At 41.5% G+C, this 20,841-nt stretch overlaps 1 protein-coding gene across 1 annotated transcript in view; it reads right to left on the bottom strand.

Moving 5' to 3' along the window:
• UGGT2 (UDP-glucose glycoprotein glucosyltransferase 2) overlaps nucleotides 1–20,841 on the bottom strand; it is a 97,470-nt gene that overhangs the window by 35,849 nt on the left and 40,780 nt on the right. The window contains exons 13-22 of the mRNA XM_048494461.1: nucleotides 19,737–19,856; nucleotides 17,217–17,302; nucleotides 15,836–15,971; nucleotides 13,785–13,916; nucleotides 12,294–12,455; nucleotides 10,185–10,308; nucleotides 9,989–10,087; nucleotides 8,646–8,740; nucleotides 7,330–7,536; nucleotides 6,731–6,862 (exon numbers count right to left, since the gene is read on the bottom strand). Coding sequence (XP_048350418.1) covers nucleotides 6,731–6,862; nucleotides 7,330–7,536; nucleotides 8,646–8,740; nucleotides 9,989–10,087; nucleotides 10,185–10,308; nucleotides 12,294–12,455; nucleotides 13,785–13,916; nucleotides 15,836–15,971; nucleotides 17,217–17,302; nucleotides 19,737–19,856 — 1,293 coding nt within the window. The remainder of the gene's footprint in view (nucleotides 1–6,730; nucleotides 6,863–7,329; nucleotides 7,537–8,645; nucleotides 8,741–9,988; nucleotides 10,088–10,184; nucleotides 10,309–12,293; nucleotides 12,456–13,784; nucleotides 13,917–15,835; nucleotides 15,972–17,216; nucleotides 17,303–19,736; nucleotides 19,857–20,841) is intronic.

Raw genomic sequence — 20,841 nt, 5'->3', positions numbered from 1 at the left:
TGTAAATAAGTTAAATCAGAACAGTAAATAGTCAATATTGACAAAATATGCAAACATAGGCACCTTTCCATTTTTCCATTTATGATGGTTAAATTTACCCAGATAAAACTAGAAATAAATAAATAAGAAATAATAACATAAGAGTTCCCACTAAAACCTACTAGGCCTGCCCGCCACCTCGATTTTCCAAATATACCAAGTCAGACAAAAGAAATGAGAAGGAAGTGGCCCACCCTGCCCACAAATAGTCCTCGAAAGGGCCCCAATAAGCAGCTTCTTTAGGTCGCTGCCCTTCGGTCGCTGCCTTGGGTATTGCAGTTCCTTAAGTGGGTGCCCAAGGGCTTGTTACCCCTCTTCCCCATCTCCTGAAAAAAAGAATCCTCATACAATTTCTAAACAACAAAAACACAAGTCATAGGAAGATGGCACCCTAAAATTTCCTAATAAGAACATCTTCCTTCACAATTATCTGCATGAACAAACAGCTGTTATAGCCAACAGAATCAGATTCAGTGTAGCTAATTTTTTTAAAAAAATCTGTTTAATCCACAAAGCTCAAGTAAAACTGTTGGTTTTATAGAGTATGAATTCCTCTACGCCAGGGGTCTGCAACCCGCGGCTCTTTCAGACTTACACAGCAGCTCCAAGTGGCCTGGAGGTCGGAGGGTAGTGTGGGGGTGTCCCTCCAGAGCAGTGCTGGAAGGAAAGGTGAGTGGAGGGGCCGAACTGGAGGTGGCTCTGTGCATGAGGATGCCGCTTTTTGCGTCCCCTCCACTCACCTCTTCTTCCAGCGCTTCTCTGGAGGGCTGGAGAGACATGCCCATGGTGCCCTCCGATCCTTGGAGGTCGGAGGGTAGTGTGGGCATGTCCCTCCAGAGCAGCTGCTATCCCCCCCCCTCTGCCCTCCCCACAGCCACCATCCCCCCTCTGTCCCACAGAGCAGGCGGCTGCCTGCTCCGTCAGGCAGATGGGGTTTCCCTGTCCAGCACCACTGCTTCCCACAGCAAGAGAGGTGGTGGCACTGGGCAGGCCGCAGCCGCCATTCCCCCTCTGCCCCACGTCAGGCAGAGGGGGTTTCCCTGCCCAGCGCCTCCGCCTCCCAGTACTGGAAGGAAAGGTGAATGGAGGGGCTGAACCGGAGGCGGCTCCGTGTAGAGCCCCCTCTCCGGCTCAGTAGATCTTCGGAGCCATGGAAAACCGGTCCAAATGGTTCTTTGGGTGGTAAAGGTTGCTGACCCCTGCTCTACGCCATGCATTTTGAAGGCCATTGTCAGTTTTTTGGGGCTGTATTTGCCCTTGGATCAGGAAGCATAGTCAGACTTCTTCAGTAATTTCTCCAGGTGAAGGCTTCATCAAGCTAGACTGGAAAGAGAAGCAGAAAACTGCCAATCCATGAACTGCAATCATAATGCCAAAATGTGCAGCAAACTATGAAAGATTTAACTGGAACAGAACTGGCAAGCACAAGGGTGATAGAAATAAAAAGGACGGAGGACAGTCATGTGGGTCCTTAAAAACTTCTCATAAATGCACACATGCCTCAGAATAAACCAGTTTTGTGACAATTCACAAAGACCCCCTAGAACCAATGGTAGGGCAATTTTAAGAAAGCATAACTTTCTTAATGTTCTCAGTTGTAAGTTGACAATTTTCACTTGGCATGTGCTGCTTTGAGATAATAAGTTTTCCCACTACATCCAAGGAGGCTTCTCGATGAGGGATGTGGGAATTGCTCCCCACCCCCCCCCAAAAAAATGCCACTCCAAAGGGTCTTGTGTTAATATTCACTACACTGACCAATGTATTTGTTATTCCTACAGCAGTCATTCTTTCAAGATCCCAGCAGTGGCAGCTTATCATTTTTTTGCATGTATGGCCCAGGCCAGCCCAATCTCTTCAGATCTTGGAAGCTAAGCAGGGTCACCCCTTGTTAGTATTTGAATGGGAGGTTATCAAGGAAACTCAAGGTAGCTACACAGAAGCACGCAATGGCAAACTACCTTGAAAGATCTCCTGCCTTAAAAAGCATGTAGGATCACTATAAGGTGGCAGTGACATAATGGCACTTTACACTCACATAGGGATACAAGGGAGATGCATGCAGGATATTCTCATGGAAGCTGCTTCAGTGCACATGCACGTTGTTCTATGCCTGTGCTTGTTTTTGGACAGTTTCTTCTGTAGTGGATAGTCACAACTACCCTCACTGACAATGCAAGGTAGCAATGCTAAACACTCAGAATAGAACACTCTAGAAAAAATGAAGGAAAAAACATTCCAAAGAAAACAAGATAGACCTACAACATGAGCAATGACACTATTAGAAAGGTAGTTAGAGCAACATACTCAAGATAGCAAGAACATTACACAGTAACTGAAAGTGTTTATTGCAATCATATGCCTTCCTTGCAAAGCTGAGCAAAGAGAAAACAATGCCATAAATGTTAGAAGCTTGCTCCATTTTGGAAGGATCTAAGAATATTGCTTTGCACCATCCCCACACTCATGGCTAAGAGGTATTCACCTTTTCCAGATGCAGACTCACTTTTTAACTTAGGCAACAGCATGGGACCCACTGAGCCGCAAGCATGAAATAGCAAGCCACTTGGCCAAGACTTGCCTTTTATTATATCCCTGAGCCTTTTCAATCACCTGTGTCTCAGACCTTCATCTCCTGAAGTTTAAGCTAAAAGACAATTGAGTAGTTGTCATCCATAAACTGACTAGTCATAAGCTTCAACAGCCATCACTGATGACTTTTCAATCCCTCTGCCCTATACAAATATATAACTCACTGAGAACATTAGAGAAAAAACAGTAACGATAACAGTAACTAGGAATGAACTCTACAACTTGGCAGGCTGCCTTAAGGCCTATAATATGCTTTGTAGTTCCCCTCACAGAGGTAAAATCCCCTAATATTTCTTCAGAAATATTACAGTTTCTTACTAATACATGTTACATAGTTGAGTAAGGGTTGGAGTGAACTGACAACTCACTTCTAACCAATGAGTGCGCAGGACTCACAGAGACTCCTCATTCTCCTGCCCTCCCTCTTCCACCCCAAATACCAAGCCCTGTGGCTTTCCCATCCAGTGTCGTGGCACCTCACCCCCAGAACCCTCCCCATTCCCCCGCTCACCCTCTCCCACCCTCAAACACCAAGTCCCGCGGCTTTGCTGCCTGCTGCCACAGCAGCTGTCGGAGGCAAGAGACTGCAGTCACTTCTGGCTTCCCTGGAGGGACTGCTGGCTGCTTGCTGGGAGCCCAGCAGGGAGCAAGGCAAGGTAAAGTGGGGTGGGGTGGCCAGATGCCCCTGATCCTGCCCATGTTGATGACAACATGGGCAGGGTCAAGGGTGTCCGAAGACCATTTTCCTGGTCACGTGGGAGGGCGGAGCCCAGCTCCCAGGTGCGGGGGGCGCCCGGAGACAATTTTTCTCCGGGCGCCATTTGCCCTCGATAAGCCTCTGGTGGTAACGGCTGCCCAATGTTGGCCCTCTTTTTAAAATCTTCTCTGAACCACCTCTTTTCCTCCTGGCTGGCAGCAGAGAAGGCACCCACCCAGGAAAATGCTGGCCTTGCCCTCCCTGCAAGAGAGGAGTTGGGGGGTACCGGGACAAGTGGTGGCAGTAGCAATGGGGGAGGAGAGAAGGTGGCCAGGCACGAAAAGTAGCACGCCTTGCACCCCATGAGCCCATTTTGTTCAACCATAAAATGGGCTTTGCTGTTAATACACACACACACACACACACTTCCCACAAAGGATTTTAGTGGTTTCTCAAACTCGGAATGTCGGGTCCAGGTCCCAGTTCCATAGGCAAACTTAACTTCTGGGCACCCCATCAGTTACTACAGCTCTGTTTTCATATTTCACAATCCTAGAATCCAGCAAAGCAAGTTATTCTGCTAAAATAGTCTGACAATGATAGAGCCGGAAACCAAGGTGTGATGAAGGTGGACCTAAGGTTTCAAATCCTCTATAAAATGCAAACTCCACCTAATCACATAGTTAACTTCCACTATTTGCAGTGATTTGCCACCAATAACTCAAATAAATAAAATAACAATTGCACTTGAAGTGAGAGATATCTCTGGAGTATCCCGTAGAAGCACCTTGAATTGTTCCATAACCCCTAATTATTCATTTTATAAATTCTGCCCAGGGATTAAAAACTCATTCACCAAACAGCAGGTTGACTTTCCTGAGGCAGAATTAAATCTTTCCACAAAAATGCCCGTTGGCATTTAAGGGTATTTCTTTTACTATCAGTCAGGAGCAAAATTAGGGAAAAAAAAACACTCCAGGTGGTAGTTAGCACAGCATTATATTCCTCATAAGAATCCCACAGTACCAGTCACTACAGGATTGATCCTAAATACTTACTCAGCAGCAAGCCCCACTGAATTTACAAATGTATGTTTTGAAGTGAGGCCTTTCATTAATCTGAGCTGAATTCATTCCATCCACAGCCCTTTCTGTCTTCCCCAGTGACCCCTTCTCCAGGCTCCCACCTTTCTCCCCATAGTCCCAGGCTGGCTTTAAAAAGGGAGGTATACAAATGACTGACAACACTAACTAGCCCAATAATTCAGCTGAGACTACTCCACTGCCAGATGAGGGGCAAAGTTTGAGAAGTAAAGTAACCTGGCGTGTAACTCCTCATGCCCTTCTTCCTCTCTCTGAGTCTTCCTTTGGTACTGCTGTGATGAAGATAGGGGAAGTTGAACTGTTTTCGTTCCTTGCCTAGGGTTGCCCACTTTGGGTTGGGAAAAGCTAGGCGGTTTGGGGGTGGAGCCTAGGGAGGATGCGGGAGCTCAGCAGGGGATAATTACACAGAGTCAACCCTACAAAGCAGCTATTTCCCACTCTAGTGATCACTTGTACTTCTGAGAGACCTCCAGGTCCCTCCTGGATGCTGGCATCCCCATTTGCAACAATCCAGGCTTTCTGGGTGACGATGAATTCTAGGTTGGCAAAAATTTAATTACTGCTTTCGGTTGGCAATCAAGAAGATTGCTCATTAATTTCCTTTTGTATTTATTCAGATCATAATTGCACAATTATACTCTCATGAGAAAGAAATTAATGAATCCCTTTGGCTGCAAAAACAAAAGTATAATTAAAGTCACCACCGCAGACAACTGATTAAGGATACATTCAGGAATGCTGGGGCTAGGCAGAGAGTGAACTGACTGGCAGATGCATGCAGTAGTGGTTGGTGTGTTGAACTAGGTTCAAGGAAATACACTCAGCCCTTGAAGCTCATGGGGTGATCTTGGGGCAGTCACTCCTTGCCAGTTTACCAGATGGCTGAGAGGACAAATGGGGAAGGGAAAACTGTACCACAATCCTCAGACAAAGGGCTGACAAACATGCACCAGACAAACTAATGGACCGGAAGCAGTTAGACTGAGAAACAGAAGAAAATGTAAAGGGACAGCAGTTCTGGGACTCCTCAGAAGCCCTGTGTCAGTTCACACTTGTCTAATACCTCCACTGTTTTAATCTTACAAAAACAACCAGCCCTAATAAGAGAAAACAACACAGAAAATAATAATGCACGTTGACAATATCATCTGGATCCACCACAACAACTAAATGAACACATTAAGCCTATTCTGGACTAAGGGGGTAGAGCAGAAGCCCCCTTGAGATGGCTTTCTAGATCCCACTGAAAAATTTAGGATAAGCACAAATCAGGCAAATGTCTTTGGAATGGCCTCAGTCTCTTTTGCGTCAGATTATTTGAACCCCTTTTCCTTTCCAAGTAAGTTGTAAGACCCTAGCTGATTATATCTGCTGGAAACAGATAATCCTGAGAACTACAGCGTACAACTCTTTACCTGACTAGTTTAGTCTATTAGAAACAGATGTTATAGATCTGAGTGAGGGAAGACATGAAGGGGATGTGAGCTAGTTTGACCGACCTACAGCCTGCTTCTCTGCAATAATACAGAATTCATCTGGGCCCTCCCCTTGAAGGAGTTAATGCAAGCATTTGGCCTCCTGATCCAAGAAGGGATAAAGCCTCCAGAGGCCAGAGAATAACAGACATTTTGACATGCACTCTCTCAATACTCCAATATCCAAAAAGAAAGCACAACCCAGCTACAATGACACAGAGGTATGTGCAAGCCAGAACTCTTCCTCAATCTAGATGTTACAATATATAAAAATAAAAGGGGTGGTGGTGGTGGTTGTGACAGTGGGGATATATCCCAGGCTGCGATTTTAAAGGTTTTCTCAGGGCATCTCTGTGCTGAATGCCAGGGCTTTTCAGGGCAAGAGAGGGGGAAAACAACTGCATTTTCTCTACTGGAATTACAAAGGCTATCCACCTTCCTTTAATAACTTCAAGAAACTGTGCATAAGAATTGTGAATAATTTCAGGGGAGAACAATTCAGCAACAAAATGAGACCTAGAACTATGAAAAATAAAATTATTCAAGAGGACTTTTTGCACAGGTAAATAGGACTGTATTGTAATGAATTGGTCAGAAAGCTACACCATTTAAGGCACCATGTTTAAAAGCTCAAAGTTTGTTGCTGCCATGTTTGAGATTTCTGTTCATTTTCAGATTTCTATAGTCCAAACCCTATTGAACTGCTCATTGGATATCTCAACCTGTTGACTGTACTCCATGTACACTACGTAATCCGCCTTGAATCTCAGTGAGAAATGTAGATTAAAAAATAACCAAATAAATAAAATAAAAATATAACTTACCCTCCCATTACTAACTACAGCCATTTGCCCTGGAATCAGCTTAAGAACCTCGTGACAAAACATCTGGTGAGCTCGAATGGCATCTACACCCAATGTGTTGTACTTCTTCTCAAAAGCATCATCATCCATGCTCTAGAACGGAAAGAATAAAGATGGCATTCCTGAATTGACAAGCAAAATTAAATGATATAAACAAAACATATCCAATAGCTGTTTCCCAAAAAGAATAATGGATGTCAAATTCATTGGGAAGTAATTACGTTTTATTGTATTAAGCTGGAAATTTTTATTTGGGATTTTTAGTACTGTAAACAATGTGATCAAAAATTATTGTTTATTGGAATCAAATTATTTGTTTATATTTTAATTATGCTGATCACTGACCGTGGCAATAAATACAATACTTACAAATATACAGATGTCACAGTTAACATACAAAAACCACAGTTCTTACACTACTGGTGCCAGCAAGCATCTCAAGTGAACACACAATTCTATCATTCACAATGTATGGCACTCAGAAATATCAAAGAAGAGGAGTGTAGTTCTCTATAACATCAGCAAAGGGAAAACTATTGTTTTATTCTATGTCTACTCACCGGAACAAGAAACTTCTTGATCTTTGTTCCTCTTGCAAGGGATTTTGCTGTGTCCTCTTTAACAATCCTATCAAGAAAGCTTCTCAAACTAGCGTTTTTCTGTGTTAGAAAAGCTGCCATGATTGCCCTTGCAACCAATGTGTTACTTTCGGTTATTTTTGATGAAGGATTATTCACAATCCCAAGCTGTATGTGGCTACTTGTTTTCTGTAAGGCAAATTTGACTTGTAAAGCCTAGTTTATTATTATTACCCTTTTGCACCCAGAACATCAATGCTCTCTCTTCCTTTGGAATGCAACACTTTATAAATACAGGCTTCTATTAAAATTATTATTTATTTGGCAAGATCACCCAGTCTGCTCCCTGCTGATAACAAAGTAAATGGATGGACCTCTCTACACCTGTGGGGTGGAAACAAGCTTGGAAGTGAAATATCGGGCAGAGGATTGCATCATCCCTTAAAGTGTAACTTTCCTTTTTAAGATCATATGCCAAACGAAAGCTTTGGATTCTCTGAAATGTTGACTCTACAATGCTTGTGTATTCAGCCAGCTGCTAACTTTTACATATAACAAAGAGCTGTTTGATGCAATTTTGCAGGGCCTGTAAGACAGAGCTGATTCACTAGGCATACGGTTGAGGTAGCGATGGTTAACATCCTGGCCCTCCCCTTTCCACTGGGGTCAATCTCTTCCCTCAGTAACGAACAATATTTTACTGCCATCTTGTTTTTAGAACGGTGGAAAGTGTTTTAACATGTACTTATTCCTAATTTTAATACAATATTTTTTATTGTAAGATTACAAATTTGATTGTTGGAAGCTGCCCTGATCCCGCAAGGGGAGGGGCAACAAATAAATTGAATAAATTTTTTAAAATACATCTCTTCAAATTATCTTCTAAAATGGTTTTTTTACATTTCAATAATAGCAAGGAAAGAAGAAAAAGACAATAAAAACAATAAGAGTGGTCCGAGATATCTTATTTGGGGGGTGGGGAGGTGGGGTGTTCCACTTGCTGGCTTCTTAATTTACCAACCCAGTTCCCGTTGGCAAGAGTCCTTACATATTATTTTATCAGAACAGTATCATTGCCATGTTCAAGAGATATTCAATCATCAAATGTTTCACAAGGATTTTTTGTTGTTTCTTTTTATTTCTGGGGACAGTCTATTTGTTTGGCTGGTATCTTCTTCAGCTGAGTGACGCATGCTACCATATATGCATTTCCATTACCATTCTTGTCAGGTTTGCTGAGGAGAACCCTGAGCAACTTTCATCTTATAAGTGGACATACAAACTGCAAATGAACTGACCAGGTATTTCAATGCATTAGAAAGCAACTGCCTTCCTTCTGGCTTATCAAAATCAGCCACAATCCACATAGTAACTGCATATACGACATCTTCATCTGAAAAACAACAAATAACTTATCTCAAAAGTTTTGATTGAGCAATATGATAAGGCAGGTGAATACAGTGGAAAAATGAAACCATAAATCAGAAATGTGGATTACTGTCCACAGAGCTATTATTAAGAACATGCTACTAAATATATACTTCTAAATACAGATGTGTTTGGGGTTGCATCCAGTGGTGGGATCCAAAAATTTTAATAACAGGTTCCGATGGTGGTGGGATTCAAACAGTGGCGCCGCCGCACACGTGCACCTCCAGTCCCTATTGGGCAGGGAGGTTGCTTTAGTAACCCCTTCTCGGCACTCAGAAAAAATTAGTAACCACTTCTAGAGATGTGGTGAGAACTGGTTGGAACCCACCTCTGGTTGCATCTCTATCTCATTATGATGGCATCCAAACACTTAAGCCACTTGATAAGCTATCCATCATACTTGAATGCTTTGGTAGGATGAGTGTTGGATTCTTTAAATTGGCTGATTTAATACAATTATATATTGAAAATGGAGCAGTGGGAGGGACCATTTTGGTTGCTTTCTAGGTCAAAGCTGTATATAGAGTTCTAAGCAGGCCAGATGAATCGATAATAATGGGCCGATTCCTCGATCTGACTTCTGTAAGCACCTTAGAGTCCAACAAGATTTTTGGGGTATGAGCTTTCGAGAGTCAAAGTTCCCTTCAGGTACTCTCTCCTGGTACCTGTGAACGGGAGCTTTGACTCTTAAAAGCCCGTACCCTGAAATCTCATTGGTCTCCAAGGAACTATTGGACTTTAATCCAGCAGTTCTACTGCAGACCAACATGAATGCCTTTGGAAACTGCTAATTCATGTTTGTGTATCAATGGCAGCATGAATGACCAAAAATGTAACAGAGTCTATTAAAATTAAAATAAAATTAAATTTAGAAATGCTAATTAAATTTAGAAATTATTTCAGAAGCTTTTTAAAAAATCCCTGGTGTGTTTTTTTCAAGTTACATGGGTTTGCAAACAGTGATTTGTGTTAACTGCATTAATTATGGTTAAGGCGATGCTCCATTTGCATAAAATCAAATAGGTCATGCTATTACTTTTCCATGTGCCCGGGGGGGACAGCTTCACTACACATTTAAAATCTTAGCCAGGATTAAGGAAACCAATCAGAGTTACTGGTGGCTATGGTTAAACCTTACACATCTACAACAAATAATACTATAAGAGTTCAACAATAATCTTTATTTTAGAAATATAATTTTTAAAATTACCTTTCTTTGTGACATAGTTCATGTTCTCTGAAAGAATGACAGTTTTATCTTGAGAATCCAAAAAAGAAAAAGTTGAGTAATCCTCCATATCTGTATGAACTGCAAACGTTAAAATTAGACATCAAAAACCAATTAAAATTAAAAAACCAATTAAAACAAATCTACAGGAAGAGAAGGAGGACAGAACTTGATTTACCTGGTGAAGATATAAAGTTCAGATATCTTTTTTCAGTACTAAGGATTTTCTCATTTATATGCGAAACAATGTTTTGTTGATCGATGATGAAATCCACTGCATCTATATGATCATTTAGCTGACCCTGGAAAGATAGCAACAGAAGCTTTGAATTCTGCAGCCCTTGACATCTTTAGATCAGAAAAGGGTTGTTGCTTCCAGTACCCATGAGGTTCTAGACCTGAGACTGTCCAGAACAAGAACAAAGAGCCTTCAGTCTATTTTGCTGTCTGGCAGTTACAACTGGAAAGTTCTATTGGTTATAAAGTTCTCTTAAGCTCCTAGGAGATTCCCTTCTGCCAGCCCATTGGCTGCTTCTGACTTTGAAGGTTATGATGTCATGTTAGACTTGGCCTTGGCAAGATCAGCCTTGACTGGGTCTGTAGCTGCAGATGTTGGCTTGGATTCAGTGATGTGCAAGAGGGAACATAAACTGTCTTTCCCAAGGACTGAATGCAACAAAAATGTCTTGAAAAGCAACAAAAATGCTTGGAATACTCTGATTGGCTCAGCCCTTTCGGTGGTATCATCACCTTCAGCAATAAAAAAAGTTGGAGACCTGAAATAAGTGGTGGCCCCAAGACTGTGGAATGATTTCCACCCTGAGGTGCATCAAGCATCTTATTTATATGAATTTAGAAAACTGGTAAAGACGCAGCTATTTTCCCTGGCCTTTGGCTGAAGAGATGGTTCCCCCCTTTCTGGTAATACGGTTTTTTAAATAGGTTTTGTGAATTTTAATAGATTTTATGGATTTGAATAGGTTTTTATAAATTTTAATAGGATTTAATAGGTTTTTTTAAACTTTAAATAGGTTTTATTGTTTATTGATTGTAACAGTTTTTAGCTTATAGGACTCTATGACTCTAATCCTATGTTGTAACCTGCCCCAAGACCTTTGGGTATAGGGCGGGATAGATAAATGAATAAACAGCACAAAGGACTTATGAGAAATTTGGTTCTACTCTTCTGCTTGTAAAAAGAATCCAGAACATATAGAAATCCAAACCACTGACTCTTATGCCCATAAGGACTTCTTCCATTGCTTGACTGCATACTCACTTGCTCGATTCCTCCCTCAAGCCTTGGCCCCAGAGATTCAAACATCAGGATTTCCATAATGGTGATTCTCTAAGGCTGTCAAAGTGCCATCACAACAGATGCTGTCATATATCTATGGCTTTCCACCAACTTTAGTAACGGGGGTAGATCTGAACAGATATTTCCCCCTACGTATACTTTTATATGAAGATTTAATGAAGGTAAAGCATGTTGTCCAGCTGCAGCCAACTCGCAGTAATGCCATAAAGTATCATGAATGGAGGTGGTTTGCCACTGCTTTTCCCTGCAATCCCAGTCTCCCATTCAAGCACTGATTGTGGTCAACCCTGCTTAGCTCCCAAGCTCCACAAGAGCAGGACAGTCTGGGTTACTAGGGCTGCTATGCATCCATTAACAAATTATGAGATTGTATTGTTGAAGGCTTTCACGGCCAGAATCACTAGATTGTTGTGGGTTTTCCAGGTTGTGCTGCCTTGTTCCAGTAGTATTTTCTCCTGACGTTTTGCCTGCATCTGTGTCTGGCATTTTATGAATGCAACATCTTATGCCAGCCACAGATGCAGGCAAAATGTCAGGAGAAAATATTGCTGGAACAGGGCAATACAACCTGGAAAACCCACAACATTCTAATTATGAGATTCTTCAATAGAAAAAGGTTAGAAAAGAGAATGTGTGTGTGTGTGTGCGTGCACAAAGAGGAAGGGGAGCTCTCTTTTTTAGTTCCCGTTTTCCTACAGATATTTCTCTTCATACAAAGACTCTGATAGCCTCAAGGATTAACAAACGCTTAGTTAAATTCTAAGGCATGGATAATCAATATATGTTAGGTTTCAAAATCATGACTGCAAATTAAAGTAATGATGCCATTTAGGTTTTCACAACATTAATTCCAAACCACCTCATTACAAAAAGATGTAGCATATAAGCACAACGGAAGCAATCTACTGCCCAATATTTCACTGCAAAGTCTTAAAATATATGCTTATATATATATAATGCTAAACACACCATGAACACTGCCCGCTGGAAGGACTCTGTAGCATCCACGATCTTCTGCAGAGAGGTCTCGAGCTCTGCGACATTCATCTCTTTTCTATTAAAGGGCACACCATTAAAGAGAGCTTGAGGCAATGGACCCAAGCCAGTCTTCTGATAAAATGTTGCTCCTGCCTAGACAGATCAGGGATGTCACAGTTACATGGAATGCAGCTGACTCCAGGAAAAAAAAGTGATTAAATATTAACAGACAACGAACACAAACATCCATGCACTGTTGGCTGGAACAGTAGGATGGGGGGAGAGTGATGAATTGTTCTTGTACAACTCCCCAGAAAGCAAAACATAAAACAAAATATGGCCACATGAGAACACACACAATGTATAGAATAAATGTGAATTTAAAAAGGCTCTATTTGGATTGGCAATCTTGTCATTTAGCTGACAGTGTCTATGGGCTGCCCTGTAGGGGTATAGTTGGTAGATCTTGTATGAAGAAGCAGCTCAGGTCTGAGTATGTGCACTTTTTATTTAGCACTGTAGTATGTAGCATATGTGTTAGTAGTGTTGGTATAATCATAAAAGTATGAAGATGGAGGAATCTGTAGAATTTGAATAGTCTGAATATTGGGACTCTAATCATGAAGGCACGCATATTGGAACACATATTGCTATGAGCACCATCTGATAGGCAAGTAGAACCCAGCATTTCACTGTCCTGAATTCGCATATCTACATCTGCTCAAATTTTAGCACCTCTGTCAATTCTTCTATAATTAGAGATAGGCTCCCTTCTAAGCTCTCCGTGATTTTCATTCATTTTTGTGGGTCCTTCTTGCAAGTGCTCAAAAAAACCTCAAGTGATTCTCCTCCCCACCAATATTCCTCACTTGCCTTTCAGCAGAATAACCCCACTGACCTCTGAGAGCACCGTATGATCATCTGGGGGTAGGCTGACTTGCTAAGGCAGCAGAACCTTCGTGGGACTTCTTCCATAACAGGAAATGATGTTCTTGAGCAGGGGTCCCTAACCTTTTTGAGCCTGTAAGCACCTTTGGAATTCTGACACAATGTGCTGGGTGCAGCCACAAAACAGAAGCCACAAAACGTCTGCCACAGGAGGCGAAAACAACCACAAAATTGCTGCAGCTTACCAGAAGGCGCAGTGAAGATCTTTGTGCTGTGGAGGCAGCTGCTGTCAAAGCAATATTTTTTAAAAATCTATGTAGCCAAATCAGACCATCAATGGCCAGCCAGAAGCTCTGCTGGGCAAAAGCTCCACATGGCCCAGACCATTTTCTAAAAACAGTTGGTGGATGCCAGGAAATATATTGGTACACACTGGGGAAGCGTTCTGAGGCGTGTTAGGGAGAATGGGACTTGTACTTTCCTCTGCCTAATCAACCGAGTCAGAAGGGTGATTATTCAACAGAGTCAGTGATTACAGAAAAGTGAGGTGTTTTTAAAAAGTTTCTACTTTATCATGCAACAGCCCCTTTATACCGTTCTCTTATCATCATAGTCAGAGTTGACACCGAGGATGTCTTGCATGTCAGCATAAGGAAACTCGCGGCGAAGGACACGCTTCACATGCTCCACAGAAAGTACATCTCCATCTTTTACTTCATGGTACATCTAATTACAAAGGGAGAGAGAGAAAGAAAGAGGTAACTTACTGATATATTTCTATTGTATTAAATCTTTACCACCGAACCCTGCAAGTGGATTACTGCCACCCAATCGCAGATCTGTTCAGTTCAGTTTATTACCCAGTTTTCAGCAGTAACCAGGAAACTTTAATATCTTCAACCAATTAAACTTCAATGAACTGTTCTCACTCTTAAATTAATCTATTGTGCACATTTCTATGCACTAAGGGAAAGGAAAAATATGGGGCAGGGGAACAAAGAATGAAAGCAATACTTATTTTCTCTATAATTATGTGCACTCGCCTGGAATTCTTCCGGTACCCAACCATGAACCGGGTCAAGTAACCAAGGCAGATATTTACACAATAAAACTGTCATGTAGATTATTCCATAGCAGAATGTTAGAAATATGAGTGAATTGCCAGATATGGAGTAATTTGAGAAATATCTTAGCTGGCTGAGCAGAGCTGTTTAATTTGGCAAGGGAACACATAAAAATCTCACAGCTATAAATTAGCTGTTAATAAATTTGGGCTGGAAACTGGTGTACAAATTCTGGAACCATCCCTCCTGTAATAGCCTTGGGAAAAAGAAATTTTGCTGTCTCCGAGAAAGAGAGTTTTATGGAATTAAAGAATAATTATTTTATTTGGGCTAGGTGGGTCCAGGATTTGTTTTAATCCTTTTTTAAGTATCTTGAATTCCCACATCCTCTATGGAGTCAGGAAGTGTGACACAGTGAAGTAACATTCAATCCCATCTCTTTACCGGTTACTTGTGCCTATTACACTATTGGGCAACACGGCCTGAACACAAGAACAGTCTTGATACATCAGACCCAGGTCTATCTAGACCAGCATTCCATTTCCCACAGTAGCCACAGTGGTGAGATGTCTCCATGAAGCTAGTAAGCAAGGTCTAAAGCCATCAGATTTACCCCAGCTGTTTGCCCAAGCACCTGGTGGTCAGAGGTACACTGCCTCTGAAGTTCCTTATAGTTTTTCTAGCTAACCGCCTTGGACTGACTAATTCCAGCATGAATTTGTTAAAACCTCCTTTTAAAGCTATTCTAACATAGTAATTGTGTGAATTAGTATTTTCCTTTGTCAGTTCTGAATTTAATGCCTATCAGTTTCATCAGTGGGGTGGGGAGTGACATATAAGTGATATAAACCTGGCAGGCTATGCGCCATCTTGGTTTTTTCTTTCTGAACTAAAAAGTGACACAGGTTTCTTTCTATGAAGGGAAGAAGAGCTCTATCCCACCAATCATTTTGCAGCATTTTTATCACTTTTAATTTTTGAAATGAGGCCATTGGAATTATGTGTATACTTCAAACACACCAAAAGGCATTACAAGACTGGGCCACTGTGCTTTCAGTCCTTTTGCTCATAAATCTCCCTGTTCCACCATTACCTGGATTCTTTTTCCACTTGCATTGTTTGCCGCACTCCTGATTCAATGAAAACAATATTTTGGTACAATAGGATAACTATCCCGCTTCCCCATATCAGGTAGAATTGGTAGGTTTCCTTTGCTTTGCTTGTTGCATACTTCACTGATTCATTATTTGTGTCATCATGAGCTACACGCCTCTATCTTTCTGGACAACTGGCAGGAGACCCTATCTTGAGACAGCAAACTGAAATTATTCCTAGTTCTCTGTGATTAGGTCTGTGTAGCTGTGTATAGATAGGCATGTCACATCATTCACAAGGAAGCGTGCAAATAAGTTGTTATGATAAGAACAGGACTGGCCAGGAAGGAAAGAGCAGTTTTGATAAAAGCTACCATTTCCATAGCCTCCAGTTGAAGAAACCATGTCCTGTGGCTCCTTCATACATCTCGGAAAGTAAATGTAAGCTTGAGGCAAGCATTGATTTTCATCTGTTTACAGCACTAACATTTATTATGGTGGTGAAAGCTTTAGCGACGCCCACTTCATCAGCAAGGTAGTTAAAGGCTCTCCACAAAGCTACTCCTGCATCCTTACTTCCATCAACTTCTTCATCAGTATTTAAGATGAAAACAAATCCAATTCTGTTCAGGAGAGAGGAGAAAGAGCAGGAGAGAGCTGTTTATTGAGCTCCTGTTGTCATATCTACTTCAGCTTTAAAAAAATTGTCTTTCCAAGTGAGGGGAGCTGCAGCCAAAACAGCCCCAAATACGGTTAAACTTCCCAGACCCAGTTATGAACATGGCTGATTGATATTCTGATGGCTGTTGGGTCCTTAGGAAGGTAGGTTGGAGACAGATCCACTATCACAGCAACCCCTCTAAAACTCAGGGCTTAGCTATCTGCCCACATTTCTGCAGCAATCAGTGTGTGACCTATCAAAGAATTGCTTTAAGAGTTCTCTCCATCCGGTTTCCTGTTTTGCTGCCGGGGGGTGTTGAAACCAAAGGAGGTGCTTTCCCCCTGAGAAAGAAACAAGGGACGACTAATTCTGAGTTTGTAGCTGAGATCCCGTTTGATGGTGGGAAAGGAGTATAAGTATTTTGATGGTGGGAAAGAAGGAGTATAAATATTTTAATAAACAAATCTTTTACATAGATGGTTGAACGACTGATGCTGCAAAATATGCATTGCGCATTTATGATATGTTGGTAGGGGAGAACACGTTCTGCCATGTGAAATCCAGATTCCCATTAAATGCAGTTAGATCAGGATTTCATTCTGTCTGCAGGACCATCTTAACAGCGTTACAGGCCCCCGAAACCTATGCAACCCTACCTACACAACCACACACAGGAATAAAAATGTAAATGGTCGATAAATTCATAATCTCAAATAACTACTACATGCTTCCCCTACAAGTGTTCCTAATGAATCTCAGATTCAATCTCTAATAACCAATGGCATATAAATATAACCGATATCATTGTTATTAACTGTCAAGTGAGTTGACATATACACTTTTATGTTATACAGTGCGTGAGGTACGTACACATGAATGCACATGTGGTTGCAAAGGTGACCATGATACTAAACCAGAGTCGAATACCAATGTTCACTTGTTATCATAACAATTAACATTTTGTTCATTGTCTTTAGTAAAACACATGCTAAATATACATTTTCCAATAACAAATATTTTTAGTTTAGTATAGTTTAGTATTTATTTATTTATTTATTGACAGCACATCACAACATACATAGATTAGCATGGGGCCCCTATGCTTGTGGGGCCCCAAGGGGACTGCCCAGTGTGCCCATGAGTTAAGATGGCCCCATCTGTCTGAACATAACAAAATGGCACCTTTTAAAAAAAATACTGAAATTACCTTATAGGTACTTTTTGATTGCAGATTACCTCTACGAGTTTCATGAAGGCCAGTGCTTCTTCTTGTACTGGGTCAATAAAGAAGACCTAACAGGAGAAGGGATTTCACAGGTCCAAAACAGTAAGCAAGGGATGCCGGTCTCCAGGTGGTGCCTGGGGATCGCCTGGAATTACAGCTCATCTCCAGACTGCAGATCAGTTGCCCTGGAGAAAATGGCTGCTTTGGAGGGTGGACTTTATGGCACTGTACCCTGTTGAGTTACCTGTCCTCCTCAAGTTCCATCCCCAAATTGCCAGGAGTTTCCCAGCTTGGATCTGGCAATTCACCTCATCCTCCCCTGCTGGTGACCAGGAGGGACCTGACAAATCTGCAATAGTACTCTCTCTTTTCTCTTTCCTTGCTGACTTAAAAGCCACAAAAGAATGTGAACACACACACCAAATTCTATTATATTCATATGTATTACCCCCCACCCCCTTTCCCAGTCTCTGGGCGGGTTACAACTTCTGACTAAGATACTGAACTTGTGTCAGGGCCCAGTATTACAGATGGCTCCTCACATGACAGAATGCTGTCAGGGGTGCAATTGTTAAGCTAGAAGCACCAAACTTTCAGGGCATCATTAGAAGACTCTCATGATGATACCACCCATTCCTGTTTTGGAGAAATCTGTTAGAGGCAACGGTTCTAGCTGGTTTGTGTTTACGGCTTGTTTTTATGAAGCTGTTTCACAATTTTTACTGTTTTACTTTGTCAGCTGCCTCAAGAAAGTCTCAAGAGAGGCTTCATATACATTTTTTGAATAAATAATTAAAAATGAACATAGCTGTTAACTGGCATGCTAATATGAACCCTATTATAGTCTGAACCAGCACAGGTCAAGTACAAGTTTATCATGTAAAGGACATTTATGCTAAACGGTACCAGAATGAAGTGTGCAGTCTCACACGTTCCCAGTTGAATAGCTACAAATTTTTTTTTTAAAGGAAAAAACCCTGCAACTTTAGAATTTATGCCTTTGTATTAAAAGATTTAAACAGAAAGAAAAGAAAAAAAAGAAAGGAAAGGAAATAAACAGTATTATGATCATTCTAATTTTGTTCTGAAACCCGAACCTTGTATGCTTATCAATACCTGCAGTAAACCTCTACTTCCTGACACTTTTCAGTGTGGGGTAGAAATCTAAAATATGCATATGTACCCCTTTGCTCAACCACCTCCCCATTTTTTTTACCTGCAGAAAAATACTACTCTTGACTGATATATTTTTAATTTATCAGTTTGGCAGTGTTAAATACTCTAGACTGGTGCTCTAGTTCTTAACGTATACTCAGTGCCACACAGGTGCAAACAAGACTCAGCCTCTGATATGTGGGGGGCATTCACACAACCCTATGCTACAATTGCCATCGACAAATGAACTCTGACTGCCATGGCTTCTTGGCTTTGAGTGAGATGTCTTTTGAAATACGTGCAGTCAATAGTAATTGAGTTGACATAAGCTGTGTCACGTAAACCGTATTAGGATTTAAAACAGTATTTAGTTACACTTCCAGATGGACATCGATTAGGCTCGTTGATAGTAAAGTGTACTTAAATTAAAAGTCTAATCATAAGGGAGAGCAGAACCCAGCTTTCTCTGTAAGGATAAATTTAAGTTTTAGCATTGTAAAGTCACCCAACCATAAAACTGCACATTTTAATGTCATTTCCTAACTGGAAGCGTACAAAATTTGGTTGCAGTGGCCCAAACCAGATTCATCAATGCCGGTATTCACATGACTGCTTTCTTTGGACTAATACTATCCAAGTGCTTCCTCCCTAGTAGAGAAGGGCTGGAAAATGAGTGGATGACCTACAGAAAGAAATCTGTTTGGGTGCTTCCAGAAATTTTAATTAACATTTAACTTTAAAAACAATTATGCCTTGCAAAGTAGTGCCTTGCATTATATAGATAAGTTCTCAATATAACCCCCTCACACTTCTTTCTGGGTGCTCCCCCCCCCCAAAAAAAATCTGGATTGGCCAACAATCACTAACATGTGTTTAGCAGGCATCAGACGCGTAGAATAAGAGGTGTTGGAAACACTGAAGCATATAAACTGCTGCTCTATAGAAGGATGGATTTTTAATTACCTCCACATCCGGAATCCCAACGTTTAAAGAGACTCTCATTTCAGGAGGTTTATACATAATGCATATACCGTTTGACTAGTAGCACACTCATACAAAAATACAACCTGGCAGAATGCTTTGTCCAATGAGACAGAGCTGTTCTACCAAGCATATGCTTGAGGCAGCTAAGGTTTAACCATCTAATGGTCTCCCCCTCACTCAGTTATTGCTCTGTTTTATTGGTTGGGATTCTAATATACAGATTTTTGGAATTTTGAGATTAATTGGTTACTATCTAGATTTTTAAAATATTTAATGTATGGTATTGTTACATGATGGAAAATGACCTAAGCCCATGAGGAGAAGGGAGGCATGTTAATTAAAGAAAGAAAGAATAATACATACCAAGTTGTACAAATTGCGCCGAATCTGTCGCATCATTCCTCTAAATGCTGGTTTAAGAAGTTCCTGAAAACTTGTAGGCCACTTGTTATAAGTCTGATCCTTTTCTATGTCATTGATCCACTAGAAAAACAAACATATCAATGTTTGCCAGAGGTTACATAATGATAAAATAAGACATTTATAACCAAAACACTCCTGAATGTTCCATGCTAATGCCTGGGCAGCTCAACCCAAAGGGTGGGGCAGCAGAATGGCAGCCAGGGATAGCACCACTGCGCTGCCTTTAAAAAGAGAATTGGTGGCATGGGTCCCAGGGGAGAGGGAAGAAAACCTTTACTCCATGGGATAAGATGACACACACCACACTTTTTGATCATGCTGCTGGGAGGGGGTATTCCCAAACTGAAAGTGCACGGGGAACTGACTAACATTGGCTTCACTTGCAGGAACACCTCCAGAATGCCCCCTTTATGCAGGTGCAGGCATTTGCAATGGAGGCCGACTGCCACAGGGCCAGCTTCTAGGTTCGGCTGCTGTGGCAGCTGGACACCGCAATAAGTCCCTTGGTGCTGGCGTCCATGCCAATTTGCACAGTGCTGCTGGCATGGGTTCCAGCACAACCTTTCCACCACTTCCAATGCTGCTTCCCTGTCCGCCCCCCAACCTTTGGACTGCATGTCACCTGGGTATAAAACTGTAAGTATGATTAGGTCCTTTTAAACACTAACTTCACAGAGGAGCAGCTGCTTTTCCATGATGTGCCTGAACCTGCCTTATACTGATTCAGACCATTGGTCTATCAAGGTCAGTACTGTCTACTCTGACTTAAAGTTGCTCTCTAGGTTACAGATAGTGGACCTTCATACCACCTACCACCCAGTCCATTTAACTGGAGATGATGGAGATTAAGCCTGGAAAGTAGATACTGTATCACTGAACAAAGGCCCTTCCCTGGGGGCTCCTGCACAACTGGGAAATGTGTAAAATGATCCAACCATAAAGATAGGAGTTAATAATTTGGGCTCCTCTTCTGAGTCAGCATCATCCTTCCAGCAGGGCACCAATTTTGTGGTCAGATCCTGCATGAATGTCCTAGGATTGCAAC

Source organism: Sphaerodactylus townsendi, linkage group LG04 (assembly GCF_021028975.2).
Source record: "Sphaerodactylus townsendi isolate TG3544 linkage group LG04, MPM_Stown_v2.3, whole genome shotgun sequence".
In the NCBI taxonomy this organism is placed as follows: domain Eukaryota; kingdom Metazoa; phylum Chordata; class Lepidosauria; order Squamata; family Sphaerodactylidae; genus Sphaerodactylus; species Sphaerodactylus townsendi.
Note: the sequence above shows the minus strand (reverse complement) of the source record. Positions and strands in the feature narration are given on the sequence as shown.